General features: G+C 47.7%; 1 protein-coding gene across 1 annotated transcript in view; it reads left to right on the top strand.

The window, feature by feature from the left end:
• Rai1 (Rat1 Interacting Protein 1) overlaps positions 1-27452 on the top strand; it is an 81383-nt gene that overhangs the window by 42239 nt on the left and 11692 nt on the right. The window contains exon 5 of the mRNA XM_065427192.2: positions 22409-22494. Coding sequence (XP_065283264.1) covers positions 22409-22494 — 86 coding nt within the window. The remainder of the gene's footprint in view (positions 1-22408; positions 22495-27452) is intronic.

The raw sequence follows: 27452 nt of genomic DNA, 5'->3' as shown, positions 1-27452 counted from the left end.
AGAAGACACTCGAAATGCGAAACCGGCAATTCAACCGCCGTACAGGCTCTACCCACTACGCAGGAATTCAATCGCTGGCCACGGACGATCTGCGCGAGACCATCAGGGCCATTGTGCGCGAGGAACTGCGGAGGGTCTTGCCTTCGTCGCAGCCTCAAGTGGCCTCGATCGCGGACATCGTAAAAGAAGAGGTGCACCGATCGCTTGGAGTTCCTCAAGTGCAACCAGAACCGCCGCAGCCTCAGCCGCAAGCGATGAGCTACGCCGCCGTCGCCCGCCGTCAAGGTCCCCTTCCACGACCGCGCCAGGACCCCGTAACGCCGCAATTCCGTCGACCACCACCGCCGCCGCCAGCACGCCCACCCGTCGCCCAGCGCAGCTACCCGAGGAAGACAGACGTTTGGCGTGCTCCTGACCACCGCCCGCTCTGCTACCACTGCGGAGAAGCAGGTCACGTCTACCGACGATGCCCGTACCGAGAGATGGGACTGCGAGGTTTCGCCGTCAACGCGCCGCGTCCACAGCTTGGAGAGCGCCCACGTGACATCGCCGACTACCTCGCCGCCACTCAGTGGAGCCCTCGACGACCGTCCCGTTCGCCGTCACCAGGCCGCTACCTGTCGCCGCAGCGCCGACCGTACACCGGCCCACCCCGGGGCCGCTCTGCGAGCCCATATCCGGAAAACTAAAAGCAGCAACCGATGGAGGTGCGGTTGCTGTTCGTCGAACTGACGAAGATCCTCCGCCGCCGACGAAGACGACGAAGAGACCATCTCGACGACCTAATGACGACACGCCGCCGTCCCGAAGAAGTCGGGAAGCCAAGACTACACCGACGAAAGACGACTTGACGACGCAACGTTCCAGCTTCAGTTCAACACGACGCAGCCGTGATCCGACGCCAAGACCCAACTACAACGCCAGACAAAGAACAACCGACCTCGATGTGCTTCTCGACGGCCACGCAGTCACTGCCTTAGTCGACACAGGGGCCGATTACTCCGTAATGAGTGGACACATCGCCGCCCAGTTGAAGAAAGTTAAGACCGCATGGGAAGGCCCTCAGATTCGAACCGCTGGAGGACACCTCATCACGCCGACTGGGATCTGCACGGCAAGAATAACCATTCATGACCGGACTTACCCTGCCACCTTCGTTATCCTCCAACAGTGTTCACGAGACGTCATTCTCGGTATGGACTTCCTCAACCAACACGGCGCAGTCATCGACCTGAAGTCGAAGTCAATAACACTGTCGGAAGATCATGCGATACCGCCGGAGAGCCCTCGTAGTCACCACGCCTTGAGTGTGCTCGAAGAGCAAGTGAGCATCCCGCCTCGCTGCAGCATTGTTATTTCGGTCAGCACCGAAACACCCGCTGACGTAGAAGGCGTCATCGAAGGCGACCAACGTCTACTGCTAGACCGTGAAATTTGCGTCGCAAGAGGGATCGCTCGACTGCATGAAGGAAAAACTGAAGTGTTGCTGACAAACTTCAGCCAGGAGTTCAAGCACATCAACCAGGGCACGACGATCGCGTACATCGAGGAAATTCTGGAAACAAGTAATGCGTTTGTCCTCTCGGATTCCGCCGCATCTACCCCGACGACTGTGGTTCCCGAACCAGACTACGACATTAATCCAAATCTCCCTATGATTAAGCAACAGGAGCTCAGAAGTCTGCTCCGACGATACAAAGGCTGCTTTTCGACGTCATCGAGGATTCGACAAACACCAGTCGCCAAGCATCGCATAATCACCGAGGAATGCGCTCGACCACTCCGTCAGAGCCCTTACCGCGTTTCGCCGCGAGAACGCGAAGCTATAAGAGAACAAGTCGACGAAATGCTGCGCGACGACATCATCCAGCCGTCGAAAAGCCCGTGGGCATCCCCTGTTGTCCTGGTGAAGAAAAAGGACGGAACCCTGCGTTTCTGCGTCGATTATCGTCGTCTGAACAAGATCACAAAGAAGGACGTATACCCCCTCCCACGGATAGACGACGCATTGGATCGGCTCTGCAACGCCAAATACTTCTCGTCCATGGACCTCAAGTCTGGCTATTGGCAAATAGAAGTCGACGAAAGAGATCGCGAAAAGACCGCCTTCATCACCCCAGACGGCCTCTACGAGTTCAAGGTTATGCCATTCGGACTGTGCTCGGCGCCTGCAACGTTCCAGCGCGTGATGGACACGGTTTTAGCAGGATTGAAGTGGCAGACCTGTCTCGTATACTTGGATGACGTCGTCGTCTTCGCCGGAAATTTCGACGTTCACCTTAGGCGGCTTGCAACAGTACTAGAGGCCATCAGGTCATCAGGACTTACTCTGAAGCCGGAAAAGTGCCGCTTCGCTTACGAGGAGCTTCTATTTTTAGGCCACGTGATCAGCAAATCTGGAGTCCGCCCCGACCCGCAGAAGACAGCGGCCATAGCAAAGTTCCCGCAGCCCATCGACAAGAAGGCAGTGCGTAGATTTCTTGGCATGTGTGCCTACTACAGGCGATTTGTCAGGAACTTTTCGCGCATCGCTGAGCCGCTGACGCAGCTAACTAAATGTGACGTCGGGTTCAAGTGGGAAAAGCCGCAGGCCGACGCATTTCAAGAACTCAAACGACGCATGCAGTCGCCGCCCGTACTTGCGCACTTCGACGAGCACGCCGATACCGAAATCCACACTGACGCCAGTAGCCTAGGCCTCGGTGCCGTCCTAGTCCAGAGAAAAGATGGACATGAACACGTGATAGCTTACGCTAGCCGGTCGTTGTCAAAAGCGGAAGGCAATTATTCTACAACCGAAAAGGAATGCCTCGCCATCGTTTGGGCTACAGCGAAATTTCGCCCTTACCTATATGGCAGGCCATTCAAAGTCGTCAGCGATCACCACGCCTTGTGTTGGCTAGCGAATTTAAAGGATCCCTCTGGACGGCTGGCACGGTGGAGCCTCAGACTACAAGAATACGACATCACTGTAACATACAAGTCCGGACGAAAACACTCAGACGCCGATTGCCTATCACGTGCCCCCATTGACCCGCCGCCGCAAGATGACGAGGATGACGACGCCTTCCTTGGAATAATAAGCGCGGAAGACTTCGCCGAACAACAACGAGCGGACCCGGAGCTTAAAGGCCTCGTCGATTATTTGGAAGGGCACACCGACGTTGTCCCCAGGGCATTTAAGCGCGGATTATCTTCTTTCACGCTTCAAGACAGTCTACTCGTGAAGAAGAACTACTCACCAGTCCGCGCCAATTACCTTCTTGTTGTCCCGTCAGGACTTCGTCCAGAAGTATTGGACGCCCTACATGACGATCCGACCGCTGGACACCTCGGATTTTCCCGGACACTATCGAGGATACAAGAAAAGTATTATTGGCCGCGCCTGACCGCCGACGTCGCCCGTTATGTCAGAACATGCCGAGACTGTCAGCGACGCAAGACACCGCCGACAAGGCCAGCCGGATTACTACAGCCAATCGAGCCTCCTTGCCGACCATTTCAGCTGATCGGGATGGACTTGCTGGGACCCTTTCCGACGTCAATAACCGGAAATAAGTGGATCGTCGTGGCGACGGACTACCTCACCCGCTTCGCTGAAACAAAAGCACTGCCGAAAGGTAGCGCAGCCGAAGTGGCGAAATTCTTTGTCGAAAACATCCTGCTGCGACATGGCGCCCCAGAAGTCCTCATCACCGACCGAGGCACGGCCTTTACAGCGGAGCTCACCCAAGCCATTCTGAAATACAGTCAGACAAGGCACAGGAGGACAACGGCCTACCACCCGCAGACGAATGGTCTTACGGAGCGGCTGAATAAGACCCTCGCCGACATGCTAGCGATGTACGTCGACGTCGAACACAAGACCTGGGATGCCGTCCTGCCGTACGTAACATTCGCTTATAACACGGCGGTACAAGAAACAACACAGATCACGCCGTTCAAGCTGGTCTACGGCAGGAACCCGACGACGACGCTTGACGCCATGCTGCCGCATGTAACTGACGAAGAGAATGTTGACGTCGCTAGCTATCTCCAGCGCGCCGAAGAAGCCCGACAGCTCGCCCGCCTACGGATCAAGACCCAGCAGCGTGCCGACAGCCGACACTACAACCTCCGACGACGCTTCGTCGAGTACCAGCCCGGCGACCGTGTTTGGGTATGGACCCCGATACGCCGGCGAGGACTCAGTGAGAAGCTGCTGCGACGCTATTTCGGACCCTACAAGGTCATCCGACGTATTGGCGCACTAGACTATGAGGTCGTGCCAGACGGCATTTCGCACTCGCAGCGGCGCCGCGCACGATCTGAAGTGGTCCACGTGGTGCGCCTTAAACCATTTTACGGACGCTGATGAACTTCCTTAGTTTGTTGTTTTCTTTGATACGAGTGCTTTTCTTGTTACTTTCGTTTGTTTGCAGCATCGGGTCGATGCTTTTTAAGAGGGGGGTAATGACACGTGTACTTATCTTTATCGGGCAACCACGTTTCGCCGCTTAAACAACTGTAATCGCAGAGCGAGGGACGCGCCTGCATGTATCCGACGTTTCTGGAAAGTTATCGACGCTTCTATCCGCGTGTCTGTTGTCGCCGAACCTTGTGTTATCAGATTTCACCGCGTGACACGAATGGTGTAGAACTTTGTGGAAGGCACGCGGGTCCCATCAGTTAATCTGGAACATTCGATGACTGATCTATAAAAGCCGACGCGCTTGACCCGCTGATCAGATTTTCGACGATCGCCGAGCGTGTTCGCCGCTATCGTTGCGCTATAAGTGTAGCCTGTTTTGTGGGCACAGGTTCGCCCAATAAAAGTTAGTTTTCTTGTTCACAGTATTGCTACTGTCTTATTCAACGTCACCACCACGTGACAATATCTTGATCAATAGAGAGAAATTGAAGGTCAGTTTCACTTTTGTGTATTTGGCTTTGAAACTTCAGTGCCATCTTGTCTATGCAACATCACGGATTTCAAAATTATTTTTTTGTGTGTTTGGGTCGCATTGGCTCAGTAAAAGTTCACGAAGTTAGCCGTGTTCTACCTTTGGCTTCTTTAGAACACAAAGAATTCTATCTTTAGCACACTTAAACGAGCCCTAGCTCATGCCCTCAAAGTCCATGACGTCATGACGGGCTAGTGCAAGAACTTCACGGCAGCTTTTTTGCTTTTGCTTTTTGCGCCTGTTCTGGCTCACCAAGTTCTTCGTACTGTGGGAGTGGCATATTTAGTATCGTGGGCGCACGATTTGCTATCACAGCTCAAATAATTTTTCTCTTCAGTGTTCCTTTAAGGCACAGTAAAAAAAGAAAAAAAGAAGACTGGAAAGTAGGGATGTGCGAATATTTAAAAGAATTGAATATTATCGAATATAACATCATTAATATTCGTATCTGGTTTGAAAAATAAATATTCGAATATTCGGTTGGATACGAATATTCCAGTCGAATATATTGCTGGCTGTGTGGGAGCAAACATGGTTCTTAGCATTTGTTTCTATCTGATCGAAGAACTTTGGGGTGATGTCGTGCTGAATTTTGTGACAATTTCACGCTGCTGGCGAAATTTCGTCTGTAAAGCACACTTAGCCGCTGAACGTCTAAACTGTGCGGAAAAGCCAGCCAGCCTCTCAGTAGCAAGGGGCACAGGTTTGCGGACAGCGAGGGTGCACTGCGCAGGCTCTGGCCTAACCGAGGGAACGAGCACAGAGAAAAATATAAAATAAATGGGGGATGAAATATGCGAGAAGGAAAGAGGAGAGAAGTGTACAGCGGAACCATGAGGCAGAAAGCAGAGGAGGAGGGTATGGCAAAAGCATGAAAAGAAAAGCGCAGTGCAGTAACGATGGCTACGAGATGGTTCCATTGTAGGGTGCGTTGTCTGGGAGGCCGGTCAGCAGCGCCTGCTGTGAATCGCGCCCATGTGTCACCCATGCATTGGCTCTTGCGATCTCCAGATTAGCGAGGCAGTCGCGCCACATTTCACTCTGTTTGCAATGTATCGCACAAGACAAATCGTTTGCACCAGCCAATACATCGCGAAATGAAAACACTTATAGATCTGTGCTTAAATTTCGCATTAGGGAGTATTGTATCTGTCGGTAAATTTTCAACGTTGAGAATGCAATTGCAATGTTCCAACATAATAAGTTAACCCAACTTGCTAATAAATGCATGTGCATACCATTTTCAATATTCAAAGCTAAGTATTCGTATTCAATTTGTATTGGCAAATTTTGATATTCGCACACCCCTAAGAGAAAGTTATAAAAATGAATGTCACTCCATATCGTGCAGAAAGTTCAGTAACATACCCAGTTGGACATATCTCTCGCTGAAGTTGTCTGTTCGCACACGTACCTGGTGGCCAAACTTTTCTTACGTATACCATATTTTCCCAACTACGGCATGACCACTTATGCTATAAGTGGTCATGCTGTAGTTGCAACTCTGGCCACTGTATAAGTGGCCAGAGTTGCAAACATCACTTTAAGTGGTGCCGCACTATGACAAAAACAATATGTTTTTGTCATACAAAAACAATATGTTATGACAAAAACAATATGTTACATGTTTGCACACATGCAAACGTGCACGTGCATTGCCATTGCCAAAGATGCTGCAAATGATTTCTTGAATGCTACGCACCGTAAAAGCAAGTAAAATATATCATTATTCATAAAAGAATATACTCGTATGTGCCATTTATTGTGTCCAAAATAACTGATATATTTAATAAGTATTGAAAATATCACACAAGCTTTAGAACTATATCAGTTCGAAACCAGCAAAGCAGTGCATGCCGCTGATATGGAAAGTGTAAAGGCCATGAAATGAACAAGTTGAGGACAAATATGTTAGTGAAACTTTGTCATTCAAGAACCGTGTTTACATTCATGTACGTATGCAACAACCAGTGGAAAATATCAATGGCGCTGGCATTTGTTCCAATGCATTACGCAGGAGCAGCTGTCACCGGTCGTGTATCGTGACTAATTGCACCGAAATTATAATCGCAACAGAGAGCACGTATAAAAAGCAGAAGTTCTGCAAAATATACGAGGGCGAGTCCAATAAAAGTGAGCCAATGCGAATATATGACAAACTGGGTACTTTATTTCAAAGTAGTCTCCATGAGCATTTAAACATTTGTCCCATCTACTAAGGAGTCGTGTGATTCCGGTCTCATAAAATTCCTTGGGTCGCTGCTTCAAAAAGTCTGCAACTGTCTCTTTCACGTCATCGTCCGACACGAATGTGGTTCCCTTGAGCTGTTTTCTTTTTTTTTTTTTCGGGTGCCCCAAAATGTGGATGTCGCAAGGCGACAGGTCTGGGCTGTCTGGCGAATGTTGCTGCGTTTCCCACTTGAACGTTGCCAGTTTTGTATTAAATACATCAGCAATGTGCGGACGGGCATTGTCGTGGAACAAGATGACCCCATTCATCAATTTTCCGCATAGTTTCTTCTTGATTGCAACACGCAGCTGTTCCGGCGCTTCGCAGTATTGGAAGCAATTGATAGTCTCTCAAGAATTAGCAAATCCTATCCGTAATGGTCCCTGAGGGTCTAAAAAAAAAGTCAACAACACCTTTCCGGCGGAAATGATGGCCTTTGCTTTCTTTGGGCATGATGAATTCGAATGTTTCCACTGTAAGCTTTGCCGTCGTGTTTCAGGCTCGTAGTAGTTGCGCCATGGTTCGTCCCCGATCACAATTGCAGACAAGAAGTCATCACCCTCATTGTGATACTGGATCAAGTCAGTCAAGGCAGCGCCGAACTTTTCCGTCTTCTGGCGGTGGTTCAAAATCTTGGGCATGCATTGTGCACACAAAAGGTGATGACAGAGATGTTCATGAATTATGGCGGGAACCGAATTGTGACTGATGTTCAGACGTTCTGCCAGTTCATCGATGCTTATCCTCCCTTCTTGTCTCATCACCTCATCAACTTTTGCGATTTTGTTAAGGGTGATTTCACGATGGCTTTAGTCCCGTCTTGGATCGTCTTTGTAACTTTCACGTCCTCCTTTGAACCGTTTGCTCCACCACTTCACAGTGGCCAGTGAAATGCAATGTTCAACGTACACGTCAGCCATACGGCGACTAATTTCTTTTTGCGAAATACCTTCAGCAGTCAAAAACTTCACGGCACCACGCTGTTCAACTTTTGGAGTTTCGAATATGTCACGCAACCATGTTCAACCGAATGTATGAGAGCATTACAGAACCTTTATCCACACACCTACATGTCACTTTTGTAAATGAGACATCCCTCTATTCTACGCACATGCCTCGCAGATAATGAACCGAACCATTATTGCGAGGGGTAGGTAGGCTCACTTTCATTTGACTTGCCCTCGTACATTAGAAATGCGAAGATACAATGGGATGTACAAATGCGAAGATAGAGCTTGATAAAGGGCAAAAAAGTGTACATATACACAATATCTCCCAACAAGATATTTAATTATGCGTATAAGTCTCCAGCAAATGTACGTAGCTAAGAAAAAGTCACGGTGTATGATGCGCCAAACGATGCAAATAAACATATTGCGCTATCACAGATTCACAGAATCCTAGATACTGCCCCCTCCCCCTCGCCCCCGATGTATTGCGCATGACGGAAGATGACTAGCTTACTCTCCGCTTTCATCCTTTGCGCACGCAAGACTGAGTTACCATCCTCGACTCACCCATTCCAGCCGTACGCTTTCACTCGCACATACAGCATGCGGCGTTTGGTAACGATGTTATCGCCCTTGGACCATACGAAACGTGAGGGCGACGGTGACGTCAGGAATGCGCTTGGAGTGTCCATATAATTGCTATCACAATAATATTGTTGCGTGTGGAAAGACACAGACAGAAGAGGCTATTTACAGGCTATTTACACTGGAGCCAGGCAGCCAGGCTGACACTCGCTCGCGCCAAGCGCACCGACCAACTTCGTCGTCGTTCTCACGGTGGCTCGTTTCTTGAGCATCGCTTGAGCATATCGTAATACTACCCCCGGCGGCAAAAGCACCGTCACGGTGCTGTTAAATATCCAAGGCGCGTGGAGAGTTGTAGGGCTTGAGTCGGGCGACGTGGACGATGTCACTGGTTGTCACAGCGGAAGACGTAGCAGGCGTGGCCAAAACGATTTCATAGGTGACATCGGTCACTTTGCGGAGCACGCGATATGGGCCTGTGTAACAAGAAAGGAGTTTTTCACATAGGCCAACTTTACGTGAAGGTGACCAAAGCAACACGAGGCTACCGGGCACAAAATGGACATCACAGTGACGGAGGTCGTAGCGTTGCTTCTGCTTGTTTTGAGACACTTGTAGACGACTGTGCGCAAGTTGGCGAGCGTGGTCAGCATGGGCGATAGCATCACAGGCATAAGCGCTAGTTGAAGCTGTGGCGGACGGAAGCACAGTGTCCAGTGGTAGCGTTGGTTTGCGGCCATACAAGAGGTAAAATGGGGAAAACCAGCAGTTTCGAGACGGGACGAGTTATATGCAAAGGTAATATAAGGTAGAGCCAGGTCCCAGTCATGGTGGTCATCGGAAACGTATTTGGATAGCATGTCTGTAAGGGTGCGGTTCAAGCGCTCAGTGAGGCCGTTCGTTTGGGGATGGTAGGAGGTGGTAAATTTGTGCCGTATTGAGCAGGCACGCATGATGTCATCGATAACTTTGGCCAAAAACGTACGGCCACGGTCTGTTAGCAATTGACGCGGAGCACCATGCATCAAAATAATATCATGGATGAGGAAGTTCGCAACAGCAGTTGCGCAACTGGGCGGAAGAGCACGGGTTACGGCATAGCGGGTCGCGTAGTCCACCGCGACTGCAACCCACTTGTTTCCTGATGTAGATTCCGGAAATGGGCCGAGAAGGTCTAAGCCGACACGATGAAAGGGCTCGGCAGGAATGTCGAGCGGCTGCAGGTAACCAGCGGAGAGCTGGGAAGGCTTCTTGCGTCGTTGGCAAACTTCACAACCGGCGACGTAACGTCGTACCAGGCCAGAAAAAATGGTGACTTACACGGTCATAGGTTCGAGATACGCCAAGATGTCCTGCCGTTGGTGCGTCGTAGAGCTCTTCTATAACGGTAGAGCGGAGGTGTTTAGGTATTACAAGTAGGAACTCAGAGCTCTCCGGATGAAGGTTGTGACGGTACAGAGTACCGTCGCGGAGGACGAAGAGGCGTAGAGTAGCATCGGCCGGAGAGTGCTCAAAACGGTCGATGAGTGCTCTGATGTAGGCGTCACGGCGTTGCTCGTCGGCAAAATGAAGCAGCTGTGATACAGAGAATACGCAAAAAGCACTGGCAATAGTAGAGGAGTCAGAGTCATCAACAGGGTAACGCGACAAGCTGTCAGCGTCTTGGTGCAGGCGGCCACTCTTGTACACCACGGAATATGAAAATTCTTGTAGCCTCAAAGCCCATCGACCAAGCCGACCTGTAGGATCTTTTAGCGAAGAGAGCCAGCAGAGAGCATGATGGTCAGTGACTACAAAAAAAGGGCGACCGTAAAGGTAAGGACGGAACTTTGCAACCGCCCAGACAGCAAGGCATTCTTGTTCCGTAATGGAATAGTTGTGCTCCAATGGTGTGAGGAGGCGGCTTGCATAAGCAATTACGCGATCCTGGCCACACTGACACTGGGCTAAGACGGCACCTACGCCATGACCGCTGGCATCTGTACGCAATTCTGTAGGGGCATCAGGGTCGAAGTGGGCGAGAATGGGTGGTGAGGAGAGAAGAGTAACGAGACGAGAGAAGGCGGCGGCTTCTGCAGTACCCCACAAGAATTGTACGCCTTTCTTCAAAAGATTAGTGAGGGGTCTAGCGATTGCCGCAAAATCTTAAATAAAATGATGAAAGTACGAGCATAGCCCTACAAAACTTCGAACGTCTGTGGCTGTCTTCGGAACCGGAAACTCTCTGACTGCGCGAGTTTTGTCGGGATCAGGCTGTACTCCGGAAGCATCAACGAGATGGCCCAGAAGAGTAATTTGCCGGTGGCCAAAACGACATTTGGACGAGTTAAGTTGTAGCTTCGCCTTTCGAAATACATCAAGTATAGTTGTGAGACGTTCAAGGTGAGTGTGGAACGTTGGCAAGAAGACGATGACGTCGTCGAGGTAGCAGAGGCATGTGGACCATTTGAAACCTTGGAGCAAGGAGTCCATCATACGCTCAAAGGTGGCAGGGGCGTTGCATAATCCAAACGGCATTACTTTAAATTGGTATAGGCCGTCAGGTGTGATGAACGCGGTTTTTGCTCGGTCCATATCGTCAACAGCAATCTGCCAGTATCCCGAACAAAGATCAATAGGCGAGAAATAGCTTGAACCGTGCAGGCAGTCAAGGGCGTCGTCTATACGTGGGGGTGGGTAGACGTCCTTTTTAGTAATGTTGTTCAGATGACGGTAGTCTACACAGAAGCGCCACGTGCCGTCCTTCTTAACCAACACCACAGGTGACGCCCAGGGACTCGATGAAGGCTCAATGATGTTTTTATCGAGCATTTTGTTGACGTCGTTATGAATTACTCGGCGTTCTGACGCTGAAACTAGATACGGTCGTCGGTGAATAGTCGTAGCACCGCCAGTAAGAATACGATGCTTGACCGCGAGCGTCTGGCCTAGAGGGCGATCGTCGATGTAGAAAATATCTCGGTAGGACGATAATACTTGGCAAAGCTCTTCAGCCTGCGCCGAGGACAGGTCCGTCGCAACCATTTTCTTTATATTGGAATCGGCACCCGAGGCTCGCGCGAGGGGCCTGCTAAGCTCGCGAGAATCATCGGTCGATAACGCTGCCACGTATTGGTCGCCGAGACAATCAACGGTGGCAAGGCAAGTGCCTTGCGGTAGAATTTGCTTTGCCAATCCAAAGTTACAGACAGGCATTCGAGTGCGGTTCCCAGTAATATTAAGTATACTGTGAGACACTGTAACGTCATACCTTATGGGAATGTCAGGCAGAGGAGTGACGAGGTACTCGCCATCAGGAACTGGTGGGAAAGACAACAGTTCAATGTAGGCTATTGACTTTGGCTGCAGGCAAAGAAAACCGGTGGGACGTAAGTGGCAGTGGGGTGCGTCAGAAGGTTCTGCGAGCATCGGCAACTCAAGGCGAAGGGCGAAGAGAAGAGCAGTCAATAAGAGCAGAATGTGCGGAGAGGAAATCGAGGCCGAGAATGAGGTCGTGGGGGCAATGAGCAATGACGATGAAGAGGACAGGAGTGTGGCGGCCGGCGAAGCTGACGCATGCCGTACATATGCCGATGATAGGCACAGTACCACCATCCGCAATGCGTACGACGCGGGCCGATGCTGGGGTGAGGAGCTTTTTGAGTCGTCGTCGGAAGGCAGCACTCATAATTGAAAGGTGTGCTCCTGTATCGATGAGTGCCGTGACAGGATAGCCGTCAACGTCAAGAAGGTTCCGGTTCGTGGGTAACGTGAGCAGAGGATTTGAGGGCAGGGTCGATAATGCAGCTTCACCTCCAGAAGCTGCAGTGCCTAGTTTTCCGGCTGGATCCAGGAGGCGATAGGCGGCGAAGAGAAGTGACGGGGTTGGGGCGAACGAGACTGATGGCGTCGAGCTGAGGGCGAGCGGCTGTACCGAAGGTTCGGAGCAGGAGCATCAGTGGCAGTGGATTTATGGTGGCTGGTATAGGGAACGGAAGGTCCAAAGGTGTGGGAATAAGCGCCGGTGTATGTCCGAGGAGTTGGTGGCCATCGGTTGCGGCAGTGACGAGCGACGTGGCCGATGCGACAGCAGTGGAAGCAGATCGACCAGTCATCAGGGGTACGCCAATCGGACGGGTTGCGGCGAGATGTGGCGGAAAAGGACTACCGAGGACGAGGAGGGCCGCTAGAGAACAGGGAAACGCTGGGTTGAGACGTGGAACACACAGAGTTCAGACCCATGTTCTGAAATTCCTGTCGGACGACGGCCTGGATCATCGCAATGGTGGTTGCTGGTGGATCGGGAGGTGTCGTGGAGAAAGCTGGCGAACAGGTGGCCTCGAGTTTGCGGCGAACAATACTGGTGACGTCGTCACAGGTGGTGGTCTGACGTGGTCGACCCTCACATGTCGACGTAGCAGCAGTGTTGGGTAGCCGTGTGACGTGGTGTGTAATACGGCGGCTCTTAGCTTGCTCAAGGCGACGGCATTCTTTGATGATGGCGTCGATAGTCGAGACATTGCCGTAAACAAGCAAATTGAAAGCGTCGTCGGCGATGCCTTTTAGAATATGTGACACTTTATCGGCTTCGGACATACCATCGTGAGCCTTGCAGCATAGAGCTAAGATGTCGAGGATGTAGGTAACGTATGGCTCCGTAGATGAGTGTACACGAGATGCAAGAGCCTTCCTTGCGGCAGCTTTGCACCCAATGGGGTCGCGTAACAGTTCCCGTAGCTTCTCTTTGAAATTGTCCCAACTGGTTATCTCGTCGTCATGCGTTTGGTGCCACATGCGTGGGGTGCCGCCGAGATAAAAGATGACATTGGCGAGCATAATCGTTGGGTCCCACCTGTTATTAGCGCTGGCGTGTTCATAGAGTTTGATCCAGTCGTCAACATCCTGGCCCTCCAGGCCAGAGAACACACCTGGGTCGCGATGTGGGGCGACCGTGACAATTGGAGCAGTGGGACATGCCGAAGCCGTTGCAGAGGTGGGCACATCACCGGGAGGCATGGTGACAAGCTCGGTGTGCCGACCACTTCTGATTTCCGTGGTGAGGACGGGGATTGCTAACCTCCACCAGAATGTTGCGTGTGCAAAGACACAGGCAGAAGAGGCTATATACAGGCTATTTACACTAGAGCCAGGCAGCCAGGCTGACGCTCGCGCCAAGCGCACCGACCAACTTCGTTGTTGTTCTCGCGGTGGCTTGTTTCTTGAGCATCGCTTGAGCATATCGTAATAATATAATAAGAGTATCCGGCAACTGAAGCGTCCTGTGGCCCATTACTTTCCACAAAGGAAGAAGTAACAAAATCGAACTTTCACCTTGCAACAATTTGCTGCACCGCAACAATTTATTCTTTTCCTTTTGTGGGGTGGGGATACCGAAATGAAAAAACCCCAAGGAAATTATGTTGGCCACCATTCAGTGCCTACTTTGCGCCCCTAATGTGGCTACTGAAGGAATGTCGAAAAAAAGTGAGACGCTTCGTCCACAGAGAACCAACCATACGCTGTCAGGATTGGGGGCTCAATCCCATCGCTCGTGATCCGTTGTCAAGATTGGAGTACGGCATGAATTCGAAGGTAGCTGGCCCATGCCGTTGTCCAACTTATCCACACTGAGGACGTTGATGAAGGGAAGAACTGCTTCTCTTCGAGAACGAGAAATATGGGTTTATTTACAGTATCTATAGCAGTCTAACATGACTGCTTGAGAAAAGTGCATCAGTCTAACATGACTGCTTAAGAAAAAGAGTGTCAGTCCAACATGACTGCTCAAGAAAAGTCTCGAGCATTCGCACCACAGGAGTTTTTAAACACTCGGTCCTCCCGCGATACAAGGCGACGCGAACGTTCTTTTACTCATTGTAAACTCGCCGCTGCCCCGCAGGACAGTTTACACACACAAAGGCACCCACAGGCGAATGTCCGGAACCGACGTCAGAGGGGAGCCGTTCCGGGTAGCTCGGAGCCATTCTGAGTAGCTCGTTGTCCTGCGTTCCAGTCGGCGCGTGGGAAGCAACAAAAAACGGCTTTCCCGCGGCAGCTCGAGCACGCGTAGCAGATCAGGTCCGCGCTGGGGAGTCTGGGCACAATAGTTCGCCCGCCGAACTCATTCCGTCACAATGGCGATGAGGCTAGAGGATGGCGGCAGTTTTCAGCACAAAGCCCGCTTCATCGAACGCATCCTAGCTGAAGCGACGGAGAGTGGGGGATGCGCGTCTTGTTCCCCGACACAAAGTCGTTTTAGTCACGCTGTGGCTAGAAGTTCGCGGCGATGCTCCCGAGATGTTGCTTTCCCCAGTCGTAACTGGGTAGTAATCTTGCATTGCAGCTCGCCATTCTTAACAACGCATACTGTTCGCTATCCTATGCCGGCGAGCCAAGACTTTCCGGAGAGGTTGCCCTCAAGCGAACGCGGTGCAATCCGTTGAGTCCCCACAGTGATGGCGGCGAGCGACCATTGTTTTTTTTTTTTTTTCTCGTCTGCTAGCCAGAAAGCGTCTAAAACTCTCCCAGGCATAGATCCACTCGGCCAGAGCAAACCAAACATGCACTGAAGTGCGCCGCGCGGTTGTCAGGGCAACACAAGAAAAACATATGCGCTCCGCTCTGGCTGCCTCTGGCAGCCCGCGGGTAGGGTAGCGAGAACAAAAAAATTGAAGACGCTCAATAGCCGCGTTTACATGAATGCAACAGTGTTGCATCGCATCGCATTTCTAGCGCATCACATTCGTGTAAACAGCAGTAATGCGCTAGGAAGGCGCATCGCATTAATGCGCCAGGCGAGGGTAGATTTACGGGCACGAGTCGACTCTCGCGGAGCATGTAAACGCAGGATCGTCGCATTAGGAATGATGGGAAGGAATTAGCCATCGACATGGTGGCGGTCCCATCTGCCCTCTTCGAACTGAATTTGGCGTTGCTTTTGTAAAATGCACTTCGTTCGCAGCAAATTATTGTGTAAACGGCTTTCACTTAGTCTCAGGCTGCTTCGACGACAGAGTATTATGGATAACCTTGTGGTGTTTTCGAGATCGCTTCTCGTTTCGAACGAGTCGAAGCCTAACGAAAGAAACATTCGAGATGTCAGCGCTACCTATCGCTAGAGTCGGAAAATAGCCGCAACGACAGCATATGGCCTCTGAGATCCGAAGATCTTGCTGGCTAACTAAAGCTGCAAAAAGCGTGCGCTGCTTCGCGTCCGCGACACTATAGCGTATGGCGTATGCTATAAGTTGTGAACGCTAAACTAAAACTGTCTGTTTCTCGGCACTCAACCATTAACGTACACTTGGCCCACTGCCGGAAACCAGTTACACGGGAAGTCGGCTGCACTTCCCTTATACGACACCATGGGACGCTACGTTCACGCGAGAGTTAAGGCGCTACATGTAAACGGCGTCGCATCGCCTTTCCCAAATGCGCTTGGCAATGCGATGCGCCACTGTCGCATTCATGTAAACGGGGCTAATGTGTCCTCGCGAATAAAAGTCAAAGTAGGAAAAATAAATAAGAACGTAGTTATCTTGGCTGGCTTTAGTGTCTTAACATGGAGTGCTTGGCGTAGGCGAAAAAAATTTTGATATTTTTTTAATGACATGACTGCACAAATAAACCACCACAACATTTCGTCTCATCGGACCTCGCTGCATGTTTTGTCAACTTGTCTAATAGTGTGTTGATTTGGCTTGTTCCGTTGCATGTTCCAATGCAAGACTTTAGAAAAGTCAATGCACCTTTGGCATCAAATGTTTACAACAGCACTAGACCCATATAGTTCCGCAATTGACAATCTAAAGCACTACTTTGGAAATGTCAATGCACCTTTCACATCAAAAGTTTATGAGATTTATACCTATAAGGTTTCGGAATTGATATCCATGCGCTCCGTAGATTCTGCGGCCTCTGCGAGATGCCGCGGTGAGCCTGTGTGTCATCAAAACGCCATTGAAACTTTGTGCTCGGATGGGGCTGTTTGCATTATGTGACTCCCGGTGCACGGTCGTTGCCACGAAATCCAGCCTGAGTTTGCAATTTTCGCGGTGAAATGTCTTTTCGAGCATGAAAAAGACATTCTTGACAAAATCCAAAATGATTTCCGGCGCCAGGGATTGCTTTGGTCGGCACAAAATTGACAGCCTGAAAAACTTTCGGAAGGGGGGGGGGCTGCAGCCCCATAAGTCCCCCCCTCCCAGCTACGCCCCTGGTCATGGTTGCTATGCGCAGCTGCGCCCCCGACCGGCGCACTGGTTGCTAAGGAAGGGAGGAGGTAGTGCCGCTGCGCGGAGGAGAGGCCACAGTTGGCGTGATTCCAGCGCACGGACAGACTCGACCGCAAGCATGAGCCCCGCTAACGGTCGCGAAAGTGGACAGCGCACAATTAGGGTCGATTTACGCTCGAGCCGCCCATCGCGGCAAGCCGCACTGCACGCTTGCGGTTGCGCGAAAAATTGCACGTATCCAGTACTTGTGCACAAATTACCATTTACACTGTGTGCACAGTGTATACCTTACACATTGTAAACCGAAATTTGTGCACAAGTGTTTGATACGTGCAGTCTTTCGCGTGACCGCACGCGTGCGGTGCAGCTTGCGGCGATGGGCGGCTCGAGCGTAAATGAGCCCTTACGCAATTTCTCCCTTTCTCTTTTGTTGCGGAGGCGTGGACATGGCGCCGGACAGCGCGGAAGCCGCGACTGGGCGCGAAGTTTGAAGCGGTGGCGCTTTTGTTGCTTTTGTGCTTCTCCTCCTTTTCCGCGTGCCATCAGACGGAGTAGCTGCTGTGCTTCGGGCCGCATTCTTTGTGTTAGACGTAGGCGACGGTGAAGGACCACCACCGGCAGCTGAAACGCTGCACGCGCTCGAAGTTCTGAGGCGTGCTATGGCCACGGATGAAATCAGCGATGACATGTGCATGCGTTTTTATAGATTTAGACAGTCTGCTAAGTGACCTGACAAAGAAAAAGAAGCAGAAGGACATTAGAGACTTTTTCTTCAAGAAATAAATGCTTTTTACGTACATGTGCCTCAGTGAGTTCACCTCCGACTCTTTAATTAGCTAGTTTTAATTGTTCCAAATATACGAATTTCGGCTAATACGAATATTTTTCGTGACCCCGTGAGATTTGTATCATCAAGATTCCACTGTACCTGTTTGCCATACCCTCGGCTTGCATTAGAGATTTGGCTGCAAAAAATATGTTTGTATTGTCAGCATACATAATCATGGGATGAGCACCGGGTAGATTGGTAATGTCATTGACGTACATTAGAAACAATAGTGGTTCCAAAATAGACCCCTGAGGAACTCTAGAAGTGATAGTTAGCCAGTTAGAAGAAACATTGTTCACCCGTACATGTTGCATTCTATTACATAAATAATTCTGTAGTAGGTTTAATGTAACTGCGTATGCCATAATTATTTAACTTGTGAAAGAGAATATCAGGCTGTACATAGTCGAACGTCTTCCGAAAATCTAAGAATAAACCAAGAGTGTATTGCTTGTGTTCAATGCTTTCGATAATTTTATCATTAATAACAAGTAACACTTGCTTTGTAGATTTTTTCTTCGGGAAGCCAAACTGGCAAGCAAATATGAGGTTGTGTTCAGTGAAAAAACATTCAAGCCTGCATAATGACACTCTCGAACACTTTAGAAAATATTGGCAACACGGAAATAGGCCGGTGACATTTCCCATCAGTTACCACCTTTGTATATTGGACACTCTTCAGCTATCTTTAATTCATTAGGAAATGCGCCAGTTGTAAAGATCAGGTTAGCAAGGTAAGATAAAACGTCCCATGTAAAAGGCACATCACGCTTAATAGAAACAGATCTTATGTCATCATAGCCCACAGACACATAATTTTTTATGTTGATTAAAATGGCAATTTCTTGAAGGAAGTAGGTGAAAGAAACACAGATTTTGTTAGAGAAGTGATATGGTTATAAAATGCAGTGTTAGCTTCAGGTACATCACTAAGCGGCTTACCAACATTCAGAAGCACCGTACTTACTTTATTCTAATGCGCCCTTGATCGTAACGCGCACCCGTTTTCCATGACCAAATAAAAGGGAAAAAAGAGCACCTTCGATTGTTATGCACACCCGTTTGCCGTGACCTAAAAAAAGAAAAGTCCTTTACAGTACCACGCACCTCATTCTTTCATACAGAAATACAACTTTCTCTTATTTGAAAAAACAAAGATTTAGTACCACTGCACTAAAGTTGCAATAAATTAAGAAAGTCGCAGTTTCGCCCGAAACGAAACACTGATTGCGATAGTGAATTAGTAGATAGCTATATGAAGAGGAAGGATGGTAGTTTTATCGGCTGCATAAACTTTTAAACATTCGCCTACTAACTAAAATAACAAGCATGGTGTCACGTGCTCACAGCCAAACATGACCTATCAAAACGCTGGAGTGAGGAAGTGTGATAGCTGGAGCGAGCGAATTGACCTTTGTGTGACCTCTCACTTCAATGTGAACTAAGCAACGAGAAGACAGCGTGGTACGCCTAGATGTGCAGACTCGGTCTCCATCACAGGTCGCTTTCAAGATAGGGGCCGCGCCGTACACAGCCACCACCGAAGTAGAACTCCTCTCCTGTTTACGCCTGTCCCGTAAGCAAGTTTCGGGAACTCCAAACGCCCGTGATGCAGCCTGATTTCCGTCCGTCTCAGCACACGTGATCGCTTTCCTTTTAATTGCAGCATCGTTATGATGAAAGTCTTTGCAGTCGGCACTTCCCTGCTGATAGAGCCAATGCAGAAAACGAGAAGACTGGGAAGAATGACAGTACACTTACCTAAGCACACCTACTACAGCACATGGAGGAAGCTGCGACAGCTAGCCTCGAAGTGGGTACGAGGTGGCCATTTTGAAATGCTGATGGCTATATGGTAACGCAGACTTAGGTTCTGTAATAATTATGTACTCGATTGTAATGCACACACAATTTTTGTACCCAATTTATTGGGAAAAAGTGTGCATTAGGTTCGAGTAAATACGATATTTATTAAAAGCAGAGACTAAATTAAAACCTGACAGTTTTCCATTGGCGTACTGTTTGGTTCAGGGTGTTCATATCTTTACTTTTAGTTAGGTTAGTAACTTCTCGTCATAATTTACTACTGTCATTTTGGATCTCATGTTTTCAATGCATGTGTTTAGGTATGACCTTAGTTCAGGTCTAGGCAGGCATGTCGTAATTTTTTGCATGTTCGTCCTGAGCAAACCATGGCATAGAAGCAATGGCTGCAACGGGCCGACCACAGTGTCCCAGCAAGGCTGCCAGCCAACGTGGCTGAACTTTCTGACTTTGCCGAAGGACAAGGCCTTCGATGGCTTCAAAGGAAATGCAATAAATGTTATCTTTCTGCGCCTAAGAGTTGCTCTAAATTTTTTTATTCTGTAATTTGCAGCTCGCAACAGTTTTGTTTACAGAAATATTGTGCCTTGAAATTGATAACTACAGTGGCATATTGCAATGAGTGTACAAGCATACTAAACTGCATTTCATCGTGCTGTCCAAGTCAAAACACGTGTCTTATGCACCAGCGTGGCTTGTTTACAAACATTTTCTTCAGGACTCGCAAAAGGTGGGGAGGGTTCGACTTATACAATGTACAACTTCCAGTTCAGAAAATACGGTATACTGATCACAAATATATCCACCAAGGAATCGATGACACGTGCTGAAAGCTAGGTAAGAGCCAAATAAAGTGCATTTGTGCAGATTTAGCACTTTTACCCACACAGCCCTTGCCAATCCCTTGCAATCAGCAGTAGCTTGGATTCATGGAGTGCAACAGCACAAATGGCAAGCTCAGCTAGTGATGCCAGGCAAGCAGAGGTTTTGCTACAATACCATTAGCCAAATGTTTGGGTGCTCTAGGTGCTCTAGGTGCTAATTCTGCTACTCTGGTGCACCCTGTGGTTGCTCTTGGAAGGTAAATTCACCTAGCAATACTGGCACAAGGGCCACCACATGTTTAGTGCAATACGGACTTTACATTTTAGCTGTTCACTACTTCCAAGTGTTTAGCCATAAAGATCAGAGGAATTGTGTCGAACGGGCCTAACACTTTTATTTAAATATAGAAAGAGCCTAACTACCGTATATTTCGTACTGCAAGTCTCACCTTTGTATGAGTCGCACCACCCACTTTTACGAGTTTGAAAGAGAAAATTGGTATGTAAGTAAATGACGCAGCTATTTCAACTTAGTCGGCATGATGAAACACAATTTTACACCCTCGTACATTCATTGCAAAGTGCCGTACTTGCCCACTTACGGGCAATAAATTTCCGTAAACGAAATTTTTAGTAGCCGCAAGTTTTAGTAGGAAAAAACTTCAACCAACATTGCTGTTTAGATCTGCTTAGCTCTTTGGAGCAGAAAATCAACATTCATTGCACTTAACTTGAAGCTATCAAAGGCCTTGTCCTCCGACACAGTCAAAAAGTTCAGCTGCTTCAGCCGGCAGCATAACTGGCTCACTGTCGTCAGCCTTTTTTACTTTTACGAGATCACTTTTACGAGAGCACATCACTGGCATTGCCTGAGCAGTGTTACATGCTCAGGAAAATAAAAAAAAGAATGTTCGTATTAGTAGTGCTGGCATAACTGGTTTATGCGTATAAAACACATTGACAAAAATTTTCTCAAAGAACCTGCAACCTATAGTTTGGAAAATATGGTATGTGCAGTGTTAGTGCTACACAACAATGTCCTATTGGATTTCTATTTTCCCTCTCTTTTCTAAAAGCATTTGACAGTTGCCTTGATAACTGTTCCTTCTGGCTTTGTAAAATAACCTATATCTGCCTGGCATGGCCACATTTATAAATACCATTTTAGCTCGATTATAATGTCCTTCTTTTTTAACATGTACCTCAATTTTCATACCTCAAAAATTCCAAATGCCGTAAAATTGAGTATTTCATCACTAGTTCTCCATAGTAAGAGAGAGTAATTGCAATTGAAAAAAAAAGATTGTTGCATCGGAGCCACAGTAGACTGGGCATTGTCTCTGTCAATTGTCCAGGGTACGTCATCTCGTCTTCAATTTGAGATTCAGGATTGAATTTTAACGCGACAGCGTTAAGGAGCTCGTGTCGCAGAAAAGCCGGTGTCGTCGGCGGCGTTGGCCGTGAGCGATAAATCCCAGCAGGCACTTCATGAATAAAAAACAACTTGAAAGATGGGCTGGGTGGGAATCGAACCAGGGTCTCGGGAGTGTGAGACGGAGACGTTACCACTGAGCCACGAGTTTGATGCTTCAAAGCAGTACAAAAGTGCCTCTAGTGAACGCGGTGTTGCCTTAGAAACGAGCTGTTTCTAAGGCTCAGGCGTGCGTCGCTTGCTCAGGCGCACATTTCGTTGTCGCGCCGAACGCTGCGTTGCTCGACGCTCACCGCGTCCGATGCAGGGCGCGTAGTCACTGCGCCGTAGCCCATTGTCTTACACCCCTTGGTGTAAGACAATGGTCAATTGGTGGTGGGTGGAAGGGAACGCTGTTGCGTTCCACTCTTGAAGGCGAAGCTTAAGCATCCTCCAATTTTTTTGCATCACCTGTTGCAGTTTTCGTTTCGTACTCAATTCTAACGTGCATGTCAAATTTTATTGAATTTTGTTGGAAGGAAAGTGCGCATTGGAATAAAGTAAATACAGTAATTTTTTTTTCTTTAAATTTAATGCAGGGCGTGTGGTCTGGTGCGGTGTGCATGAACTTCTGCAACCAGCTGCTGTCCTTCATCAAAAAGCACGCCACACAGGACGATCCAGAGTAAGTTTGGTTTCCTTCTGCTTGTAGTGATTCTCAACTTGCAGCCAGGATGTGCTTAGAAGCACACACGTTGACAGCAGCGAGTGTACCTGCCTCATTCTAGAAGTGGTGGCCTATTTCTAGCAGACACCATATCACTTTCGAAAGGTGCGCGTAATTCAGCCATAAACATAACTCGAAGGCACTTTTTGACATTAGGGTAACAAAAAGTGTTCTCATTTTTAGCTCAAGCAAATTTGATTTTAAATTACGTGTGACAGACAGCAACTTTCAGTTTCTTCATCTGGGTTTCTGGGACAGTAAAAAATTATCTGCGCATGAAATTGCAGTGTTTAATTGGAGAAAAAAAAAAGAACAGTTTCTAATGAACCTTCTAAGTATTCACTTTAGGGCACATGTTCAAATTGGAAAGTTTGGAATACAGTGAAGCAGTGACTGCTTAGCAGCAGGCCTAAGACTAGCACCTCCGCAGATGCTGTGATTTGTACTGCAGTGGAATGTCTGCCTTTTCAGTTTATCCACCAGAGCGGGCCGAATTGGGCTATAAGCCCGACTTTAATGTTAAGGATCGGTTTGGATAAAAACAAAGCACCCTCTGCATATTCTGACCTGATGTTACTTGCAGCATCGGCAGGCAGCAGTGATAGGGCAGAATAGCAATGATAAACATATGTGAGAAAGAAAGAAAGAAAGAAAGAAAGAAAGAAAGAAAGAAAGAAAGGAAGATAGAAAGAAAGAAGACAATGTCAAGTTAAGCATATTGGAAATAGCCAAAAATCAGCAGTATAATTTTTCCACCAGAATCTGCAGTCTCTTGTAAATAAGGAAAATAAAATGGCAATGTCCTTAGAGGCATTTGGAATAACATTTACCGCAATAATGCTTGTAGAGACTTCGTGTAGCGGAGCATTGCAATTTTTTTGCCCGCCTGGTTACCAGTGCCATTTCTGGAGTTATGAGGACAGGCGAGGGGGCGGAGCATTGCGTTAATGAAACGAAAGATTCTTTCTGACAGTGTGGATTGTTTCTGCACAGCAACTGCTGACGATGAGGCCCTGACTTTGCCTTGCGATGGAAAATTGTTCTGCGTATTATACAGGCATCCTTCGGGTGATTTTCAGCAATTTATAGATATCCTTGAGGAAAGGTTTGCTTATCAGATCAAAAAATGGGCATAGTACTTCATGGGGAAATTAATGTTAACATGCTTGCTTGCTGATACAAAACAACAAAAGAAGAACTAACATCTGTCATTTGGGCAAATTGTTATTATAATATGATTTCACACTCCAGATGGATTATGCCGGAAGGGGCTTCTTTACTTGATATATTTATTACAAATATTGACCCTGCTTTTGCCGGTGCCAATGTTGTGTTACAAGTATCGGTGATCATCTAAGCATGCCCATGCGCGAATAAGCGAAAGAAAATCCCAACCAAGCAGACATGCAGTGGGTGTTTGTTCCACCACTCCACAACACCTTGAGCATTTTCGGCATGCCTCTTAAGGAGAGTCATATATTTACGAATCAAACTCCCAGTTCCTTGGAATGGTTAAATGTATATGCTATACAGTAAAACCTTGTTAATTTGAATTTCACGGGACTGAAAAGGGTGCCCGAATTAACCGAATGCCGAATTATCGAGGGTATCAAGAAAACAATAAAGAAGTGCTTACTATGTCAACAGGCTTTTATTTACTGAATGAATTGGCAAATCCTGTTTCTATTCTTCACAAAAGCAGTGTGGAAGCTGCTGTTCTCGTGACTGCCTTATTGCAAAACCCGGTGTCCAATGCCATGCCAGATTATGGGCCCAATGTCTCGCGCTGGATACTGGGGTGCTAGGCAGGCGCAGCGTAGTGGGAGGCGCTGGGTACTGGTGCGAAAAGGAGCCCTAGGACGAGAAAAACGACGTGCCTGGGCACCGTATATATTTTTTGAATACAGAAAGCAACAGAGAGTGCAATAAAAGGAACGCTACCACCAGGATTCGATCGTCTGATCTAGACATGTCAAGCCCGGTGCTTTAAAGCTACACCACGTCAACCTGTGGCAAGGTGTGTATAATTTGCCATATTAAGACCTAGGCACAGTCTTAGTTTTGCAAACCCGTGTTGCACAGACATAATAACTGCGCTATTGCCCCACAACTAAAACTTACGCCTGTATCAAAAAGGAAAAGGTGTTGTCTGTATTCAATAGTATGCTTGGAAGTGCCACAACTCTGATTTTCATTTGCGATTGTTATTTTAACTTAGAAGAAAGTCCTAAATGAACCGCTGAGCCGGGATGCTGTATGGGCTGTTACTGCCGGTTTTGATAGCCGTTTCTTGTTTTTCATGCAGGGATATGCAACGTTTTCATAGTTCAATTATGCGTTTCAATCGACACGTCTGTCTAGTCGCATATCTTCATCAGAGAAGCATAGGCTGGTGGTGGCAGCCTTTGGCGACAGCGCATATACGTATGTTTACACTGTGTCACATCGGCGCTCATCGCTTCTTGTGCTGACACTGCAGACACAAAAACATGACGATGTGAAAGCCGAAATATAGAGTGATTTATCCTTGTTAGGCTTGTTCATTCCTAAACCCATACGGGCCGATAGTACGTGAACGGACTCGGCGGGTATGCTAGGCCTAAGCTTCGGTTAAAAGGAACTATCATAGCACAGGTATCAGATGATTGCTGAAAGTGTCCAAAAGTTATTGCTAAAAGTAAAGGGAGACACCTAATGTGAACTTCTTATTTTCAATATTTTCTGTTATGCAGTATTTTACACTTAATAGAGCCTCCTCCATAGGTTTTTTTTTTTTTTTTGAAAACAATATTTATATCGTGACAATAAATTTCGTTTGTCGAAATATTTCGTAAGACGCTTATATATACATTTTTTATATATTTTCGAGAATACAGGTAGCACGGATATCGGTCAATAAATTGTCAATTCACAAGCATTGTCGCCTTTATGGATAGGAGTAATTTTTGCCACTTTTAAGTTTTGTCGGGAAAGTTCCCAACAGAAACGAAAAATTTATGAGATATGGTAATATAGGGCTAAGTGTTAATGCGGCTGTCTTAAGTAGAGCCACCTTTATGTCCATCATAGCCACTTGAACCATTGCTCCTTTATTCTTTTATGTATCTGTACACCTCATCTGGTGGTACTTCGTGTAACACGAGAGAATTCAGCTGTTTACCTACTTCCACTTCATATTGCATTGTGTCCACATCACCAACAACCACATTCACAAAGCACTGATTAATTGCATCGTAAGCTCCCTACCCTTTAAAATAATATTGTTAACTTTTATTTGTTTAGGTGCATTGCATGGTACTGTTCTTCCAGTTAAAGCTTCCATATTTTTGCAAAGTCCAATTTTATGTGTGAAAATATGTTTTTATGATAGGCTATCTTTGCTTTTCTAGCGTCGCTGTTTAACCTGTTGCAGAATTGGTTGAACTCTTGCAATATTTTAATATCTTAGCTAGCAAGAAATCAGAATTATTTTCAAGGGGTCGCTATTTATCCATGGCTTTCTATTTTTACCCTTTCTCATTTTCAACTGTTGTTGCAAAAAAGGTCAGTGTTGTATCATTCAAACTCATGTCCCTGCGGTAACATACACTTTGCAGCATGAAACCACTGCGCTATATGTGCGACATCTCTGGGTAATTTGTGTGAGGTGTCGTGCCCGGCTCATACTCTGAGAATGGTGGGGTTTGTGCATGTAGTAATATGTGGACAGTAGAACGTCGTTGACATTATCCCGTTACATACAATATCCCAGTGCTAACATTCATGATCGAGAACACCAAAACTTGCTCAGTACAGTTATGCATCTTTTTTACCAGTTTATACTTTCTCGGAAAACATAATCTTTCAGTGTCAACATTGAGTAGATCGCCAAGCTATGATCATATGGTACACATCTTACGTAAACAAGAAGCAGCGGCAGGCGCACACAATCAAAACAGTAGCCACCTGCCAGAGTAGCTTCCCCTCAATATTCTCACGTGAAGATGCTGGTGCGCACTCAATTTCCTGTTAAGCTACAAGCGAATCTCCTCCCAGGTCGTTGTGCGCCACATTCATAGCTTTTGCCGCCGACCCTACTGCAATAAGCACCTTCACCCGTCTGTTTGCACGTTTGCCCTCCAGCTTGATTTTGTTTCGGCTTCCTGTCACTGTCATAAAACACTACTCAATAGGAAAACGACAACGTAGTGTGTGCATTTTGGGTTGCTTGGGCCCCACCAGATCGAAGCATGTCAACGTTTAGTGTTGCAAACATTTGCGCCTAATGTGCACATCAAACCTTCTTGCCAAAATGCCCCGCTCAAACACGCTGCTGACCTGGGCCAAATTCGAGGAGTACAAACATAAGCATGCCGAAGCCATAAAAACTAGAACACTCTTTTCGGGGCCCTACCAGCTCGACTCGCGTCGCCGTGTCGTGCTGCAAAGATTTGCGCAACGCTTCGCATTACGTAGATTTCAACTAGCATTGAGTCTGTCAATCTTCTGTGACTCCACATTGTACGTTTTCCTGGTTAGTATGTTTTCCCTCACTTTTTTATTTTTTGCAATACGTATGAATGAGGCTCTACTGTACTAGTACTGTAGGGGATGAGTACCACACTGTGTGCGTTGCAAGGAAGCTGAAGGTACAGTTGCGGGCAATATCACCTGCACGGCTGTGCCGACATAGGAAAAATTGCGGACCTAAGCACAGTTTCAATTACTGGTACATATTTATTTAACTAATATTCCGTATGTCTAAGGTGCTGTGCAGTCTTGGAGCTCCTTCGACCATGGGCAAGGGTGTTGCAGGTCATCTAGCGAGCGGCTGTACACTGAAACAGCGCAATGGCATGAGGACAAGAAAGCAACAACTGCAGGACTAACACTGAGTGCCAAATAAGCTTTCTTGAAATATACACCAGCCATCCATA

The sequence above is a fragment of the Dermacentor albipictus genome, chromosome 5, assembly GCF_038994185.2.
Source record: "Dermacentor albipictus isolate Rhodes 1998 colony chromosome 5, USDA_Dalb.pri_finalv2, whole genome shotgun sequence".
NCBI lineage: Eukaryota > Metazoa > Arthropoda > Arachnida > Ixodida > Ixodidae > Dermacentor > Dermacentor albipictus.
This window is presented reverse-complemented; position numbering and strand designations above follow the sequence as displayed.